The 18,911-nt window shown below is 37.3% G+C and overlaps 1 protein-coding gene across 1 annotated transcript in view; it reads left to right on the top strand.

Annotated features, from left to right (window-relative positions):
• The window catches only part of crip2l (cysteine-rich protein 2-like), a 31,433-nt gene that overhangs the window by 1,620 nt on the left and 10,902 nt on the right, over window positions 1-18,911 (top strand). Inside the window, exon 2 of the mRNA XM_056480983.1 lies at window positions 11,782-11,876. Coding sequence (XP_056336958.1) covers window positions 11,782-11,876 — 95 coding nt within the window. The remainder of the gene's footprint in view (window positions 1-11,781; window positions 11,877-18,911) is intronic.

The following is an 18,911-nucleotide window of genomic DNA, read 5'->3' as shown; positions in this document are numbered from 1 at the left end:
TTTTTTTGTTTAAAGCTTGATTTCTATTTCTTTATCAATATAAATGGGAACTATACTCTCACTCCTGTCTAAAAATCTAGGAAATTAGTTGCTGTACCATGAATGCAGTGGGCTGATGATATCCCTGCTGAAAAAAATCCCTGGTCTTAGCTGGTCAGGCTGGAAAATTACCAGCTAAATCCAGCTAAAACCAGCTTGACCAGCCTGGTTTAAGCTGGACATAGCTGGTTTTGGCTGGGCTCCCAGCTTGGCTAGGCTAGTCAAACTGGTTTTAGCTGGTCATTTTCCAGCCTGACCAGCTAAGACCAGGCTGGAAATAGCTGGAAACCAGCCTGGAAATGGCCAAAACCCCTATAAAACCAGGTTGCTCAACCAGCTAAAACCAGCTAAAACCAGCTAACCAGCCTAGGCTGGTTTAAGCTGTTTTTTCAGTAGGGATTACATAGCTCTTAGTTACCTAGTTACTAGCTGGGGATTAATTTCAGGTGCTTTAAATCGGAAAATTATCAAAACTCTAATTTGAATTTTTGAATGAGATGCTAATGGTCTAATCCGATTCAATGATTTATGCTATGCTAAGCTAAAAGTGTATCTGCCAGATATGGAGATCAAAACTGGTAAAACTCATCTGCTTAACTCAAGGGGAATTATGTTTCTTTAACAGCTGTGTTTGACCCCAAGAAAGCGTTCATTCCCCTTAATATTTACAGAAAAATGAAAATTACTCACATATTTTCTTATATTTGATTTCACTAAAGTTATTAACGGGGAAGCGGATGGGGGTTGAGTCTCCATGCCGCTCCTTGTAAGATACCGACTTTCCTGTCGCCCTTAGCGGAATAAAAGTGAAGAGCGGAGGTGAGGGGTGTTGGTTGGGGTCAGTGGGATTGGGGTGGTTAAGTGTTCATGCCACTTCTTGTAAGATACCAGCGATTGTGCCGCCCTTTTGCGGACGAAAGTGAAGAGGGGGAGGGGGAGGGGTTGAGTGGGTTGAGTCTCCATGCCGCCCTGGGCGATCAGCCACATTGCACATGCCTAAATCCGCCACTGTTTTGAGATAATGGGCCCAATCAAACACCCGGCGCAATAAGATGGATGTCTTCAGTAGAGTGAGTTTCCACCATTTCCTTATCCATGAAGGAATAATGTAAAGCATAAAAGAGAAAGAGAAAGTAAAGTGGCTGAATGGAGGAGGCTCATTCTTTATCCCTGTGCAGATGGTTAGTTTAACTGTTTTCTTGCTAGTGAAGCCTTCAGTTTTTCCACTTCCAAAGTCCGTCATGTAAATAGCAAATGAGCCATGGCGTGGCGCAACTAACTCCTAAAGGGAATGGCAGATGAGACTCTGAGTGGTTTAATCCACATTATACTTAAAACATGCTCATAACCAGGGCCAGACGGAATCTGCGGACGTTTTTTGCTATTTCTGCTGAGAATTTTGGTAAAAATCTGCTGATTTCTGCGAAATTATTTTGGGAATATCATAACTAAAACCTTAATATGTGAAAAAAGTAATACCTTTTAAACTTTTATTTAATGTTTAAACGGCAAATCCTATTAGATTCAGTTTATTTGGTAAACAAAGCAAGTCTCTCATATAATATCTCTACTAAAATACAGAAAATATTACTGTATAAACTGCATTGTACATAAATCAGATGAACATTTTCATATTAGTCAATAATATTACTGTAATTAATGTAAAAACTGAATAAATATAGATTTACACACATTTACTCAAGTAAATAAACAGTAGGATCAAACATTGATGGGCTAAAAATCTGCAGAATCTGCAGGTTTGAATTCTGCGCGCGCAAATTCCGTGTGGGCCTACCAATAACTCATTACGGGAATAAGCTCAACCCTGTTAGACCATGCACCAGGGCGCAGAGCGTATTTGTTTGTCTTTAAAATAGCAAAAGTGTATTCGGACACACCCTTAATGCTTTTGCGCTTTAAACTTTGCGCCTAAATCGTTAAAATAGAGCTCAATGTTGATAGGCTAAACATTACCCACTGACTTCTAGTAGCCTATATATTATGCCAATTGTGGTAGTCAGTGGGTTCCAACATTTTTCAAAATGTCTTTTGTGTTCAAAGGAAAGAAACCTAGGTTTGAAGGTGAGTTCACCGTGAGTATGGTGGGGTGTAACTATACCTCTTTAAGTTTAGTAGACTACAATCTGTTCAAACCTTTGCAATAAAACATGACTGATACATAATTATTGTTACATTATCACACCTTCAAGTGTAGAACAAGGCACACAGCTGCTTTTAAATGGCTTTTACTTGAGAAACATGTTTTAAGCATGTTATCTAATAGCAGATAAGTAGCATCTGTTTGCTAATTACTGAAGCTAACCCAGTGACATTTTATCCTACCCATCAGATTATGCTACCAACACTGTGTTTGAATGGTTCTAATGTTGGGGTGGTTAGGGATTAGGTAGATTAGGGTGATATTACAGCTTCATATCACTTTACTCCACATTAAAATTTACACTTGTAACAAAATCTGATGTTTAGCATATCACCTCATCAAACTGTGCTACCTACTATTTGAATTGGAGGTAGGACATTCTGACAAGGTAGGACAAACCGACAGAACACTGGTAAATTTGATCCTTGAAGCCTTTTGCAGGACTTTCTCCTTTCACTATGTGTTTTAAAAACATATCTGTTCTTTATGTCCTTCATTTATGTTGTTGGTGTATGTGAAACTCTCTTTCGTTTTTGTTTCTGCAGTGTTTGCGACCTCTGTAACTTTCTGTCAGACTGTAATTTGCCATGCATATCCTCACTATGGAAACAGCTCATTTGATACTCAGGTTAAAAGGGCTTCATGAAGCTATTAAGCAGAACAGCAAGTCTCGAGTCGAGGACTAATTACTGTCTGCTCAGCTCCACATGTATTTGTCTGCAATACAAAAACATTCGGTTTTTAATCTTGCTAATTTCTGGCTGTGTGGGCATGTCTGTTCGTGAGGAGAAAGACAGAGATGGAAACAAGGCAGAAATAGATGTAGCATGCATAATAACTAAAACACAAAAATGCAACGGATATAAACCCAAAGCATTAACATAAGATTATATTGTGTCGTATTTATTGATTTGTCACTTGATTATATTCAGTGACATATGTTACATCATATAAATTAAAGTAAAATGACTGCTTTAATAATTTAAATAAAATAAATATGTCACAACATGGGTTCAATAATGGTTGCAAACATCATTTACTGCGAAGTGTCGTCTGTAAATAAATGTTTAATAAACGTACAGTATACAATTAAAAGTCAAAATGATTATCCCTCCTGAGAAAATGTAATTCTTTGAAACATATTTCCCAAGTGTTGTTTCAAGAGTTCACACTTAGATATTGTTTGACAACTGTTAGCAGGTTTGGCATGCTGTCCCGGGAAAGAACCCTGAGCTCGGAGATAGGTGAGCCCAGGGCTCCCGTCTGGTCCATAGAGCATATGCGGGGAGTACGAGATCAGGTGGTTCTCGAGAGCTCCCCGTGGTAAAGGAAGAAAGGAGGAGAAGGGGTGGATGGGGGTTTCTTCGGAAAACGAAGACAAGAGAGTAGTTCTAGCTAGGCTACTTATAGTGTGTTGGGGTTAATCTGATTGGCTAACTAGTGAATGTAGATGAGTGGCCAGCTGCAGTCAATCATATCACGTGCTCCTCTCGAAATTAGTTTGAAAACTTCACTTAATGGAGAGATTTTCAACACATTTTCAACATAATTTAATAACTAATTTATTAATAACCGGTGATGTGCCGTGATGACAGAACATAATATCTTTCTCCTTATTTTAAAATGTTACAGTGTACTTTAAATACTTTACTAGGTTATTATGTTAGCCAATTTAGGATAATTAGGAAAACTGTACAACAGTGGTTTGTTTCGTAGGCAATGGAAAAACTATCCTGCTTTATTCTAGCTAAAATAAATAAATAAGACTTGCTACAGAAGAAAAAAAAACTATATATATATTATATTAAACTATATATATTATATTATACTATATATATATTATGTTAAACATCACTTGGGAAATTTTTGAAAAAAGAATTGACAACAAATCACCGGAGGGCTAATAAATTTGACATTTTTCTGGCAGATTCAAAATGTGTTTTTCTTAATCACTGAAATAGACAAAGGACTTTTGCCCCAAAGATGCAGTTTGTTAGAGGTCATTAGATTCATTAATCAAAATGACATTAGATTTGTGTAGTTGCGTTTTTTAAAGGGCACCTATTTTACCCCTTTTTCAAGATTTAGGACAAGTCTTTTGTGTCTCCAGAATGTGTCAGTAAAGTTTTAGCTCAAAACATCCATCAGATTATTCAACCCAGGCTCATTCTGAAAACGTAGTCCCATGGACGTTTCTGTAGACTGCGAAATACGTAGCCGGGGGTACGTACGGCTGCATTTCATTTTTTTAAGCGAATGCTGCGGGGTGGCGTGACGCCAATCCTTTCGGCGCTTGCCGGCCGGCCGCTCGTCTCCACTCCGCTTTCCCGCTGCAACCAGTTTGTCCGGTTAGCTCTTTGTGTACTTTGGCGGACTCGAGGCGCAGAGAGGGGCTGACCACGACGACGACTGGGTTCGAGTCCGGGGAAGAGCGGTTCCAGAAATCAGGTAAGAAAACAAAAACAAAATCCAAAAAATGAAGCAAACAAGTTCGTCACAGGGTGAGAATGTGGTCAAAATCTGAAAACGTGGTCAAAATCAGACGAGGGCTTTTCTTTTTCTGGACGGCTTTTGCGAATCGTCGTTGGTTGGGTTTAGGGACGGAGGAGGGTGGGTCAGCCAATTGGCCGGTCGCACGGTCAATCATTCTGTCATCCAGGCAGACAGGCGGAAGGTCGTTCGACAGCAGCCTCTAGCGGGTTTACGCGAGAACGGCGCGGGAAATAGCACACACAGCGGCCTCTCGCGGATTCGCGAAAACAAAAAGTGCAAAAATACGTACCTCCTGGGACGTATTTCGCGGCCTCCAGAAACGTCCACGGGACTACGTTCTCAGAATGAGCCTGGGTTGAGATTATTTATTAGACCTTTCAGAATATTTGGATTTTCTGCTCTAAACACTATGTAGCTGTTTTTGTTGCCTGTGTCTTTAATTCTAGTTCTCCGCCCACCGTTCCCACTAGAGCTGGGCGATAAGGGCAAAAAATCATATCCCGGTATTTTTAGGAGGAATGACGGTATACGATATATATATTCGGTATTTTCCTATAAATGGTTACTTGAGAGTCAAAACCTTTATTAAACAGTTATTGAGCAAAATATAATTCAAACGCAGGGGTTTCCCTCCCTGTTTACAAATAAACAGATGCACAAAAAATAACAGCTGCAATAAATCTTTGATAAATATAATACAGTACAGGTTTTTCTCCAGCTTAAAACTGTGTTGAACAAGATTTCAAATTATAAAAAAAAAATCTTTGATAATTAAATACAGTACAGGGTTTTTTCCTGCTACTGTGCTGTTGTGCAAATAAAAAGTAAACAGAACCATGGAAATCATAGCTATATTGTCAGAGCAAAAAAGGAACACACTTAAATAGTATCACAACAAAAAGTATTGTACTCATTTAAAACAGTTGGGTTAATAATAACCCAACAGATAACCCAATGATGGGTTGTTGTTGTTGTTTTTTTTTAACCCAATCCATTGACTTGTTAAGCTTAACCCAACAATTTGGGTTACAAAATAAGTCATTTGTTGGGTTATTTTGCCAAAAAGTGGCTAAACCACTAATATCTCAAATATGTGTTTAATTTCCTTTAAAAAAAATGTAGAAATGAACATGGAGGTAGAGAAAGCACTTCTATCCGCATATAGATCGGCTATGAAGTGCGCGTTTGTATCATCAAATTAAGAGTGCCGGTAAAACAGATATGAAAAACACGACCTGGAGAGGTAATTTGATCAAAAAAAAGTATTGCGTTAGAGCTAAAATAAACATTAGAATGCAAAAACAACATTACGTACGCATATTAATACAGCTGTTTTGTGTTAGTTAAATCAGTTGACTGTTGAAATTCTACATTTTTAACCCAACTGGTTGAGTTATTAATAAATAACCCAATAAAGGTTCAAAATAACCCAACAAAGCACCAAATATTTTTAACTCAACTATTGGGTTAAATAAATAACCCAACGTTTTTTAAAGTGTAGGATAGAAAAGAACCACATTGAATGTAAATATGAAACACACAGTATTTTATGTCACAATTACAGTGTTGTTATAATTAATCCTGTATGCCACAGTTGTGTGATTTTTAAACAATTGAATCAGTTGTATATGTTTTTTTAGTTACACATTTACATGTATGTACTGTGCACAATTATTAAACAGTGCACACATCGAAGATATCTAAAGATAAGTCTTTCACTCCATGTAAACAATCCTACACTTTTTGTTTTGTTTTGTTTTGGCTAAACTTGTTTAACTAAATGTTTGATAAGACGATGAAAACTAATAGACTATTGACCTTATTCTTAAATGCGGAAGTGTGCGCGTTTTTGCGATTGTTTTAGAACTTCCGATTCAGTTGCTTATGGGAGAAATGACTAGGAATAATAAACGGCAAAAAACGGTCAAACTACTTACTCTACAAACAAGTGTTTGCATTACAATACAGACAAAGTAGAATAATATAATAAGAAAATATCAGTTTGCAACACCAAGCAGCAAAAAGAGCTGTTTTTAACGTTTAAAAATGAATGGAAGTGAATGAGACCGGAAGTTTCGAGACAAAATGATTCAAATGGCTGCGCCCGCTCGTACGCGGAGAATAAGGTGAATAGCTATGAGAAGTAACGAAATAGTTTCAGAGTACTGTGATGAAATGCTGGTTAAGCATATAAATGTAAACAGTCATTATAACAGACCAGAACTCAGAGCTACTTGTGTTATAGTGTAAATGTAAAGAAGAGACCGTCGTGTAATAAATACTGAACTTATAATCAGTGGATATGAGGTGGTTTCACTTTTAAAATAGGGTATAAATTTGTCCCATTAGCCTATTTGTTTTCATCTCCTTATTTAAATATTTAGTAAAACAAGTTTAGAATGAATGGATGAATTTAACAGTATGCATGCTTGATGTTTAAAATCCCTGTTCGTCTTTGACCCTTATGCATCTTTCCTATGGTGTACCATTCCAGAGAAAGAAAACAGATTATTTTTAAACATATAATCACTATAGCGCAACATAATAAAAGAAGCCCCTTTTTCATTGGCTTATTCAAAGTCATCCCTTCTTTATTAGCTGTTTTATTGCTTTATATGCATCATGTGCTTGCTAAGTGAAGAAAATGGATTTGTTACCCTGAGGCAACATCCTGCAATAGAACACAGAAAAATAAACACAAAAACATCCCCGAATGGATTTGGCAAAGTTGCGCTGTTTTTCAGTCCGGACCCACAGTGACGTGATGTGCTTCGTGAGGGTTTTCTGTGTCCCCGAGGCCTGTGCCTGGAATATTCCAGCCTTGATATGATGGGGTCACGTTTGATAAGAACCTTTCACTCAAACTTCTCAAGAGGGTTTCACCGTCATTCACATCTGCCCAACATCTTCTGTGAGACAGTGTGGCAAGTGTTTTAACATTTAACCGATTATCTAGCACCTAGCTTGCTCAGTTAAAATACTTGGATTAAAAATACCCCAATATTTAACCCAGCTGTAGGTTATAGAAGCACCTTCACAACTATGGGTTATTTTAACCCAATGCATTGGGTTATTTTTGATTAAATGTTATTTTTCCCATTCTGGAATAACTATTGCTAATATTACAAGTACTACTATTAATGTTATAATTATGGCTGGTGTAAATAAATAACATACAGTTTTCAAAAATATTGAAAATGCTTCATTTCCATTACATTTGAAGTTCCAGACCTTTACTCTATAAGAAATGCTGGGTTATTTAAACCTAACTTGGGTAAAATATGGACAAACCCAAACATTGGGTTTAATTTAGTTCTATAAATTTAATTTACAAAATTAACCCAGCAGTTGGTTTAGTCCATATTACACCCAAAATTGGGTGAAAAAACCCAGCATTTTTTAGAGTGTAGCGGAGAGGTCATTTGATAAAAAATAACATTATTGCGTTAGAGCTTAAAAAAAGTTCACAACGCAAAAACAACATTAGTCAGTTAAATCAGTTGACTGTTGAAATTCTAAAATTTTAACCCAGCTGGTTGAGTTATTAAATAAATAACCCAACAAAGGTTTAAAAAATAACCCAACAAAGCACCAAATATTTAACCCAACTTGTTGAGTTATTAATAAATAAACTAATAAAGGTTCAAAATAACCCCAAAAAGCACCAAATATTTTAAATTCAACCACTGGGTTAAATAAATAACCCAGCATTTTTTAGAGTGTAGCGTGTTTATCTGCTTAATATAGATCGGTTGTGAAGCGCATGTTTGTATCATCAATAATTAAGAGTGCTGCTGAAATGGATATAAAAAACAAGACATGCAGAGGTCATTTGAGAAAAAAAATTACAATATTGTGTTAGAGCTTAAATAAAGTTCATAATGCAAAAAACGACATTAGTCAGTTAAATCAGTTGAAAATAACCCAACAAAACACCAAATATTTAACCCAACTGGTTGAGTTATTGATTAAATAACCCAGTAAAGGTTATAAAATATCCCAACAAAGCTCCAAATATTTAACCCAACTGGTTGAGTTATTGATTAAATAACCCAACAAAGGTTATAAAATATCCCAACAAAGCACCAAATATTTAACCCAACTGGTTTTGTTAATAAATAAACCTAATAAAGGTTCAAAATAACCCAAAAAAGCACCAAATATTTTAAATTCAACCATTGGGTTAAATAAATAACCCAGCATTTTTTAGAGTGTAGCTTGTTTATCTGCTTAATATAGATTGGTTGTGAAGCGCATGTTTGTATCATCAATAATTAAAAATGCTGGTGAAATGGATATAAAAAACAAGACATGGAGAGGTCATTTGATAAAAAAAATTACATTATTGTGTTAGAGCTTAAATAAAGTTCATAATGCAAAAAACGACATTAGTCAGTTAAATCAGTTGAAAATAACCCAACAAAACACCAAATATTTAACCCAACTGGTTAAGTTATTAATAAATAAACCTAATAAAGGTTCAAAATTGCCCAACAAAGCACCAAATATTTAACCCAACAGGTTGAGTTATTAATAAATAACCAAGTAAAGGTTAAAAACAACCCAACAAAGCACCAAATATTTTAAACTCAACCATTGGGTTAAATAAATAACTCAACGTTTTTTAGAGTGTAGTATCTGATCCATTACGTTATTCATTAGATACTGCCTTTTTAGAAGATATTAGTACTCACTATTATATATAGGCTGCATTTACTTACTAGATAATATTCATATAATTGTGATTTTTGGCAGCACGGTGGCTCAGTGGTTAGCACTGTTGCCTCACGGTAAGAAGGTCGATGATTTGATCCCAGCTGGGCCAGTTGGCATTTCTGTGTGGAGTTTGCATGTTCTCCCGTGTTCACGTGGTTTTCCCACTCCGGTTACATGACATGCAGGATAGGCGAATTGGATGAACTAACTTGGCCATAGTGTATGAGTGTGGTTTTGATTGTGAGAGTGTATGGGTGTTTCCCAGTTCTGGGTTGCGGCTGGAAGGGCATCCGCTGCGTAAAACAAATATAGTTGTCGGTTCATTCCGCTGTGGCAACCCCTGATAAATAAGGGACTAAGCCGAAGGAAAATGAATGAATAAATAGACACTAGTACTTATTGATTAGATATTAATATGTGCATTTATGAAGTGAGCTTCACACAGGTGAGTGGGGTTGACAAACCACCTGTAAAAACACTCTTCTCTCTAAAAAACAAAACTAAACTAAACTGCACTCCCTCCTCCTAACTCTAGCACTTAATTCTTTGAGCTCAAACATTTCTTGTGTGTCTTCCCTCTTCTTGAATCGCTGAACGCCTCCTTAATTGCTCCTTTGACCAAAATGTCTGCTAAGTGACTAAATGTAAATGTAATATGTATTTATTAGACAGTATTTGTTCATACTTGTCCTTATTAACAGATGCTTGTACTTCTGGATACTTCTAGATCAGGGGTGTCCAAACTCGTTCCTGGAGGGCTGGTGTCCTGCTGAGTTTAGCTCCAATTTGCTTCAACACACCTTCCAGGAAGTTTCTAGTTGATCTAGTAGTTCATATTGACCTTATTCTACAATGTGGAAGTGTGCTCGTTTTTGCAATTGTTTTAGGACTTCCGATTCAGTTGCCTATGGGGGAATAATATAATAAGAAAAGATCAGTTTGCAACATAACGCAGCATTACGAGCTGTTTTTAACCTCTAAAAATGAATGGACACAAATAAGACCTGAAGTTTCGAGCCAAAAAGATTCAAATGGCTGCTCATACGGGGAGAATAAGGTGAATGTAATATAATTAGCTGGTTCAGGTGTGCTTCATTAGGGTTGGAGCTAAACTCTCCAGGACACCGACCCTTCTGGACAGAGTATGGACACCCCTCTAGAGCTATAGTACTGCTAAATAAATACTGCTTCTTTCTTTAATAACTAGGCCACTATGACCCCCTGCTAAAGGGTTAAAGATATAGTTGACCCAAAAATAAAAGTTCAGTCGTCATTTACTCACCCTTCACTTGTTTCAGTCACTAAAGAAGATATTTTGAAGAATGTTGGAAACCTGTAACCATTGACTTCTATTATGGTTGTCTTTTCTTTTTTACTATGGAAGTCAATGGTTACAGGTTTTCAGTTTTCTTCAGTAAATGTTCATTCCTGGGTGAAGTATCCCTTTATATACTTATTAACCCTTTATTTATTTTTCCAACATTTAATATTTTTCTTTTTACTTTGACCAATATTTTGTTAAATTGTGTTCATGACACCAAACTTAGAAATTGAATGTACAACTATGAACACTAGGCCAACCAGGCCACTATGACCCCCTGTTAAATAGTTAAAGATATGGGTGACCCAAAAATAAAAGTTCAGCCATTTACTCACCCTTCACTTGTTTCAAATTTTAAAGAAGATATTTTGAAGAATGTTGGAAACCTGTAACCATTGACTTCCGTGGTAGGAAAAACAAATACTATGTAAGCCAATGGTTACAGGTTTGATTTGATTTGATTTGACTTATTTTATTTCGAACAAAAAAATCATTCACTTAAAACAATTCTTAACTAACAAATTAATAATTAACAAAATTAATTTCGTCATTATGGAAACGGAACGGGATGAAGCACAAGCTTATTATTGTCCCTATCCCAAACATCTTTCCACATTATTCGTCTTTCTTTACATACTTACGTTTCCAACATTTTTCTAAATATATTCTTTTGTGTTCATCAGAATAGTAATAAAAAAAAAAACTCAAACAGTGAGTAAACAATGACAAAATGTCCGTTTTATTTGTTAAACTATCCCTTTAAAAGCCAACACCAGACTAAATGGATAAAGTCATTTCGGTGGGCTGGGTGGACATTTGTCCTCTGACTAGACTCAAACCACCATTTGCTAAAAGCTCTGATCTTTGCCAGGCACCATTACAGTAAGAGTCTCTGCAGAGTCGTTTCAGCTCGTGTGTTACAATGAAGCTGCTTGCTTCAGGGGAGAGTTTGAACACTTTCATTTAAAGAGCCTTTTAAGCAGTCGTCCTAATGTACGTCTTCAAATAAACGGTGATTTGTAAATGGGATAAATCTCTTTGTGTCTTGTAGCGGAGAAAGTGACGTCTCTGGGGAAAGACTGGCACAAATTCTGTCTGAAGTGTGAACGCTGTAACAAGACCCTGAATCCAGGAGGACATGCTGAGGTGAGAAAAAAGAGACAGAAAATGGAGGAAAAGAGAAAGTGTTGAAGATAAAGACCCTACTAAAAGGCATCTGCCATTTCCTTACATGATGAAAATTGAGTCTGTGATGTAATCTAAATTACTTATTTGAGGTAATGTATTTGGATTACTTTTGGATTACTCTGAGATTTTAATAAAACATTTCAGTTTATTGCTAAATTGTCAAGCATAGATCTGAAACAAAGAGCTTAGAATGACCAAGAGGCGACACTCAATAAAATGTTCCATTGCAATAGCAGAGCCCTGCAACAGCCTTGGATTCCGCCATTTTGGAGTGAAAGCGGTCGGGTCTCCATTGGATCTTATTGCTGTCGCGATGGCAAGCAGCTTCTTTGTTTTTTATTTATTTATTTATTTAAAAAGCGCATTAAAGCTGAGATTCAACCTGAAAGATGACAATACAACACTTACTATAACAATCATCAGCACTTTTAATAGTTTATTTTACAGACTTTTAATGTGCTGTTGTTCTATTGGAATTTTCATTTACAAAATGGCCGCCGCACCATCTAGTGGCTGTTTCCCAAATCGCACTAGAGTGTTGTTTCTTGGTGATTCTATGCTCTGAAATCAATTTATACTCTTAAAAAGTTCCAAAAGTGTATTTCGCAGCAATACCATAGAAAGAAGAACCATTTGGGGTTACACAAAGAACTTTTCACTGACCTTTATTTACCTAAAGACCTTTTCACTTTTATTGTGAAATGAAAATGACAGATCCCAGCAGGCACAGGACGTCAACATGACATCAGATTGATGAGACATAGGCTCATTCTGAAACCACAGCCCTTCATATGTTTCTGAAGATCGCATGTAATGTATCCAGAAGAACGTATGGCTGCATTTCATTTTTAAAACGAACACTAGGGGGCGGTATGACGTCGTTTCTTTTCGTGTTTACCAGCTGACCACTGTTACCAGTTTGTCCAGTAGCTTGCCATGTAAGTCGGTGTACTTGAGACGTAGAGAGGAGTTGATCTTGATGATAGGGTTTGAGTCAGTTGAAGATTGGTTTTAGAAAGCAGGTGAAACAAAAGCCAAAAAAATGAAATAAACAAGTAAATAACAGGGTAAGACTGTGGTAAAACCTAAAAAACGTGGGAAAAATCAGACGAGGGCTTTTCTTTTTTCTGGATTGCTTTTTAAAACTGTCGGTTGGGTTTAGTGAAGTGGGTGGGCGGGTCAGTCAGTGCTTTTGAGAATACTATTGGTTGGGTTTAGGGAAGGAGGAGGCTGGGTCAGTCGTGTTTATCTGCTTAATATAGATCGGTTGTGAAGCGCATGTTTGTATCATCAATAATTAAGAGTGCTGCTGAAATGGATATAAAAAACAAGACATGCAGAGGTCATTTGAGAAAAAAAATTACAATATTGTGTTAGAGCTTAAATAAAGTTCATAATGCAAAAAACGACATTAGTCAGTTAAATCAGTTGAAAATAACCCAACAAAACACCAAATATTTAACCCAACTGGTTGAGTTATTGATTAAATAACCCAGTAAAGGTTATAAAATATCCCAACAAAGCTCCAAATATTTAACCCAACTGGTTGAGTTATTGATTAAATAACCCAACAAAGGTTATAAAATATCCCAACAAAGCACCAAATATTTAACCCAACTGGTTTTGTTAATAAATAAACCTAATAAAGGTTCAAAATAACCCAAAAAAGCACCAAATATTTTAAATTCAACCATTGGGTTAAATAAATAACCCAGCATTTTTTAGAGTGTAGCTTGTTTATCTGCTTAATATAGATTGGTTGTGAAGCGCATGTTTGTATCATCAATAATTAAAAATGCTGGTGAAATGGATATAAAAAACAAGACATGGAGAGGTCATTTGATAAAAAAAATTACATTATTGTGTTAGAGCTTAAATAAAGTTCATAATGCAAAAAACGACATTAGTCAGTTAAATCAGTTGAAAATAACCCAACAAAACACCAAATATTTAACCCAACTGGTTAAGTTATTAATAAATAAACCTAATAAAGGTTCAAAATTGCCCAACAAAGCACCAAATATTTAACCCAACAGGTTGAGTTATTAATAAATAACCAAGTAAAGGTTAAAAACAACCCAACAAAGCACCAAATATTTTAAACTCAACCATTGGGTTAAATAAATAACTCAACGTTTTTTAGAGTGTAGTATCTGATCCATTACGTTATTCATTAGATACTGCCTTTTTAGAAGATATTAGTACTCACTATTATATATAGGCTGCATTTACTTACTAGATAATATTCATATAATTGTGATTTTTGGCAGCACGGTGGCTCAGTGGTTAGCACTGTTGCCTCACGGTAAGAAGGTCGATGATTTGATCCCAGCTGGGCCAGTTGGCATTTCTGTGTGGAGTTTGCATGTTCTCCCGTGTTCACGTGGTTTTCCCACTCCGGTTACATGACATGCAGGATAGGCGAATTGGATGAACTAACTTGGCCATAGTGTATGAGTGTGGTTTTGATTGTGAGAGTGTATGGGTGTTTCCCAGTTCTGGGTTGCGGCTGGAAGGGCATCCGCTGCGTAAAACAAATATAGTTGTCGGTTCATTCCGCTGTGGCAACCCCTGATAAATAAGGGACTAAGCCGAAGGAAAATGAATGAATAAATAGACACTAGTACTTATTGATTAGATATTAATATGTGCATTTATGAAGTGAGCTTCACACAGGTGAGTGGGGTTGACAAACCACCTGTAAAAACACTCTTCTCTCTAAAAAACAAAACTAAACTAAACTGCACTCCCTCCTCCTAACTCTAGCACTTAATTCTTTGAGCTCAAACATTTCTTGTGTGTCTTCCCTCTTCTTGAATCGCTGAACGCCTCCTTAATTGAAAAAAGAGAAAAAAGAGACAGAAAATGGAGGAAAAGAGAAAGTGTTGAAGATAAAGACCCTACTAAAAGGCATCTGCCATTTCCTTACATGATGAAAATTGAGTCTGTGATGTAATCTAAATTACTTATTTGAGGTAATGTATTTGGATTACTTTTGGATTACTCTGAGATTTTAATAAAACATTTCAGTTTATTGCTAAATTGTCAAGCATAGATCTGAAACAAAGAGCTTAGAATGACCAAGAGGCGACACTCAATAAAATGTTCCATTGCAATAGCAGAGCCCTGCAACAGCCTTGGATTCCGCCATTTTGGAGTGAAAGCGGTCGGGTCTCCATTGGATCTTATTGCTGTCGCGATGGCAAGCAGCTTCTTTGTTTTTTATTTATTTATTTATTTAAAAAGCGCATTAAAGCTGAGATTCAACCTGAAAGATGACAATACAACACTTACTATAACAATCATCAGCACTTTTAATAGTTTATTTTACAGACTTTTAATGTGCTGTTGTTCTATTGGAATTTTCATTTACAAAATGGCCGCCGCACCATCTAGTGGCTGTTTCCCAAATCGCACTAGAGTGTTGTTTCTTGGTGATTCTATGCTCTGAAATCAATTTATACTCTTAAAAAGTTCCAAAAGTGTATTTCGCAGCAATACCATAGAAAGAAGAACCATTTGGGGTTACACAAAGAACTTTTCACTGACCTTTATTTACCTAAAGACCTTTTCACTTTTATTGTGAAATGAAAATGACAGATCCCAGCAGGCACAGGACGTCAACATGACATCAGATTGATGAGACATAGGCTCATTCTGAAACCACAGCCCTTCATATGTTTCTGAAGATCGCATGTAATGTATCCAGAAGAACGTATGGCTGCATTTCATTTTTAAAACGAACACTAGGGGGCGGTATGACGTCGTTTCTTTTCGTGTTTACCAGCTGACCACTGTTACCAGTTTGTCCAGTAGCTTGCCATGTAAGTCGGTGTACTTGAGACGTAGAGAGGAGTTGATCTTGATGATAGGGTTTGAGTCAGTTGAAGATTGGTTTTAGAAAGCAGGTGAAACAAAAGCCAAAAAAATGAAATAAACAAGTAAATAACAGGGTAAGACTGTGGTAAAACCTAAAAAACGTGGGAAAAATCAGACGAGGGCTTTTCTTTTTTCTGGATTGCTTTTTAAAACTGTCGGTTGGGTTTAGTGAAGTGGGTGGGCGGGTCAGTCAGTGCTTTTGAGAATACTATTGGTTGGGTTTAGGGAAGGAGGAGGCTGGGTCAGTCGATTGGTCAGTCAGTTAATCAGTCACTCTGGTGGATTTACGCAAGAACAGCAGGAGTGAATGGCACTTGCGAGAGAAATCTCAAATATCTCAAAAAGCGTACACAGCGGCCTCTGGTGGATTCGTGAAAACAAAAACTGCAAAAAAGCGTAGCTCCTCGGACGAATTTGGCGCTCTCCAGAAGTGTATATACTCTAGAGCAGCGTTTCCCAACCCTGTTCCTGGAGGCACACCAACAGTACATATTTTGGATGTCTTCCTTTTTCTGACCCATTAACTTCAGGTTTTGGAGTCTCTTCTGATGTTATGATAAGATGATTCAGGTGTGTTTGATTAGGGAGAGGTTGAAAATGTGAACTGTTGGTGTGCCTTCAGGAACAGGGTTGGGAAACCGTTAAGTTGGGTTGATGTTAGAACCCACTGTCAGACCGACGTCAATGTGCAACATCGGACAGACGTTGCAGTTTGGTTACTTCCCAACGGAACCTACAAACAACAAAATATCAACGTCTAACGATGTTACAGCTTGATGTTGTGTGGAAGTTACCAATAAGACGTCTATCATATGTAGGATTGTGGTTGCCATACCTGACAAATAAATGTCAGTATTTGACGTCAATATGATTTTCACGATCACCAGCGATTGTAACTCCTAAGATCGCTGGATCTCACTCACAATAACTTATGGACTACAAATCCGCCATTTCTGGACTACATTTTCATACATGCACTTCGCTCACACACACAGATGCTTCCTCATTCCTACTGATCACACTCGCACCACCTGAGGATTGTCAAAGACTTGTTACACACTATTTAAACAGCACACTCACTCATTGCTGAGTCTTGTTTACTGTTAGTGACAATTCAACGCGTTGTAGTGTCACTATACAAATAACAAGACTCGGCAATGGCAATGGTAATGAATGAATGAATGAATGAATGAATGAATGATTGAATGAATGAATGAATGAATGAATGAATGAATGAATGAATGAATGAATGAATGAATGAATGAATGAGTGTAGTGATGGTGAAATGAAGCTTTTTGAACCAGTGAAGCGCTCGACTCAATTCTATCGGAAAAAAGATTCGTTACTCGAAGCTTTCTAAATCAATGCTCGATGAGGACCTCTTCTGGTTAGAGTGTGGGAAAGCACTGTGTTGCAATAATGTCAAACGTTCATAACTGACCAGCCCATTCATGTAGTAGTACAACAACAGTAATATAAACAAATTACTCTAGTTTTTATACATAAGGTTTGTTATGTACAAAAGTACTTACATTTATCAAATTACAACCAGTCCCGTTCCAAGCGGGAATCTAACCAGCAATTCCTGCATGGGTGGCAAATGCTCTAAGGAGGAGGCTGTGTGAGTAATGCTTTCGGGTTGCACTCGCCAGCTGGCCTCCGTTAAACACTATACTACGCTATGAGTGATTTTCTTTAAAGATAGTTGTAAAAAAAATACGCTAATACACTTTACTATGGTTCAAAACCTTTTTACTATAAATTACGATTGTATTTTAGTTTAATTACTGGTGTGTGGGACCGGTGCAGTGCTTTGAAACATTAGAAATGTATGTAATCGATGCCTAATTTCTCTCTATACACTTTACTAACCCATGGGGATGTTTAAACCTTTGAATCAAAATTCGAAGCAGTCACGAGGGTATAGGCGAAAATGAAGCTTCGGACGTCACTGATCACGTGATGATGGCTAAACCATAGGGCAAAACGAATCAAGCTCCGGTACACTGCTTCACTTCGGGATGTATCGTTTTGTTGATACATGCTTCGAAGCCTCGGCGCACAACGTTACATCACTAAGTGAGCGTGCTGTTTAAATAGTGTGTGTAATGTTTAGGCAAGTAATGGTTCTTGAGAATGATTTTTCAGTGCTCTTTCCACCACTGTTAATAAGTAGTGTCTCCTTTGAGGCTAGTCAGTAAACAGCCACTGTTGTAACACAGTTTCATGGAGTTTTGTAGATATTTAACATTGTGTTGAACTAGAGGCTAGTTCGCATTAATTCATACAGATGCATTGTTATGACCGTTAGGGATGGGAGTATTGGTCTTTCTTCATTAATTAATTCATTTAAATATTCATTCATTCATTTTCCTTCGGCTTAGTCTCTTATGTTTCAGGGATCGCCACCGCGGGATGAATCGCCAACTATTCCAGCATATGTTTTACACAGCGGATGCCCTTCCAGCCTCAACCCAGTACTAGGAGACATACACCCATACACCCTCATTCACACACACACTCATACACTACGGCCAATTTAGTTCATCCAATTCACCTAGCGCATGTCTTTGGACTGTGAGGGAAGCCGAAGCACCCAGAGGAATCCCATACGAACACGAGGAGAACAGAAATGCCAACTGGCCCAGCCAGGACTCGTGACCTTCTTGCTGTGAGGCGACAGTGCTAATCACTGAGCCACCATGCCGCCCCTTGCTGTCCTTCTTGTGTACTCTTTTTATTAGTTAATCAAATATAAAACAGATACAGTATGCATTCCACTGATATCAGCTTGGTTGTAACAGTTGCATGAAAAAAAACATCAACAGCACGACCTCTTGCTCTTGTGTTTGAAAGCATTATTCATATAGATCCATCATTTACTGGCAAAGGATTCTGAAATGGTTTACTCGTGGATTGGGATGGATCTGCTGTCAGCCCCGGTACAGATGGCTGCTTCATCTTTCAATAAGTTTCTCTGCAAAACTCTCAATTACTCTGAGTTCCGTTTGCAAAGTAATCTGCAGTAAAATACTCTGAAGGCATCACAGTGACACAGTGGTTAGCACGATCGCCTCACAGCAAGAAGGTCACCGGTTCGAGCCTTGGCTGGCT

This window comes from Danio aesculapii, chromosome 20, assembly GCF_903798145.1.
Source record: "Danio aesculapii chromosome 20, fDanAes4.1, whole genome shotgun sequence".
Classification (NCBI taxonomy): Eukaryota; Metazoa; Chordata; class Actinopteri; order Cypriniformes; family Danionidae; genus Danio; species Danio aesculapii.
Note: the sequence above shows the minus strand (reverse complement) of the source record. Positions and strands in the feature narration are given on the sequence as shown.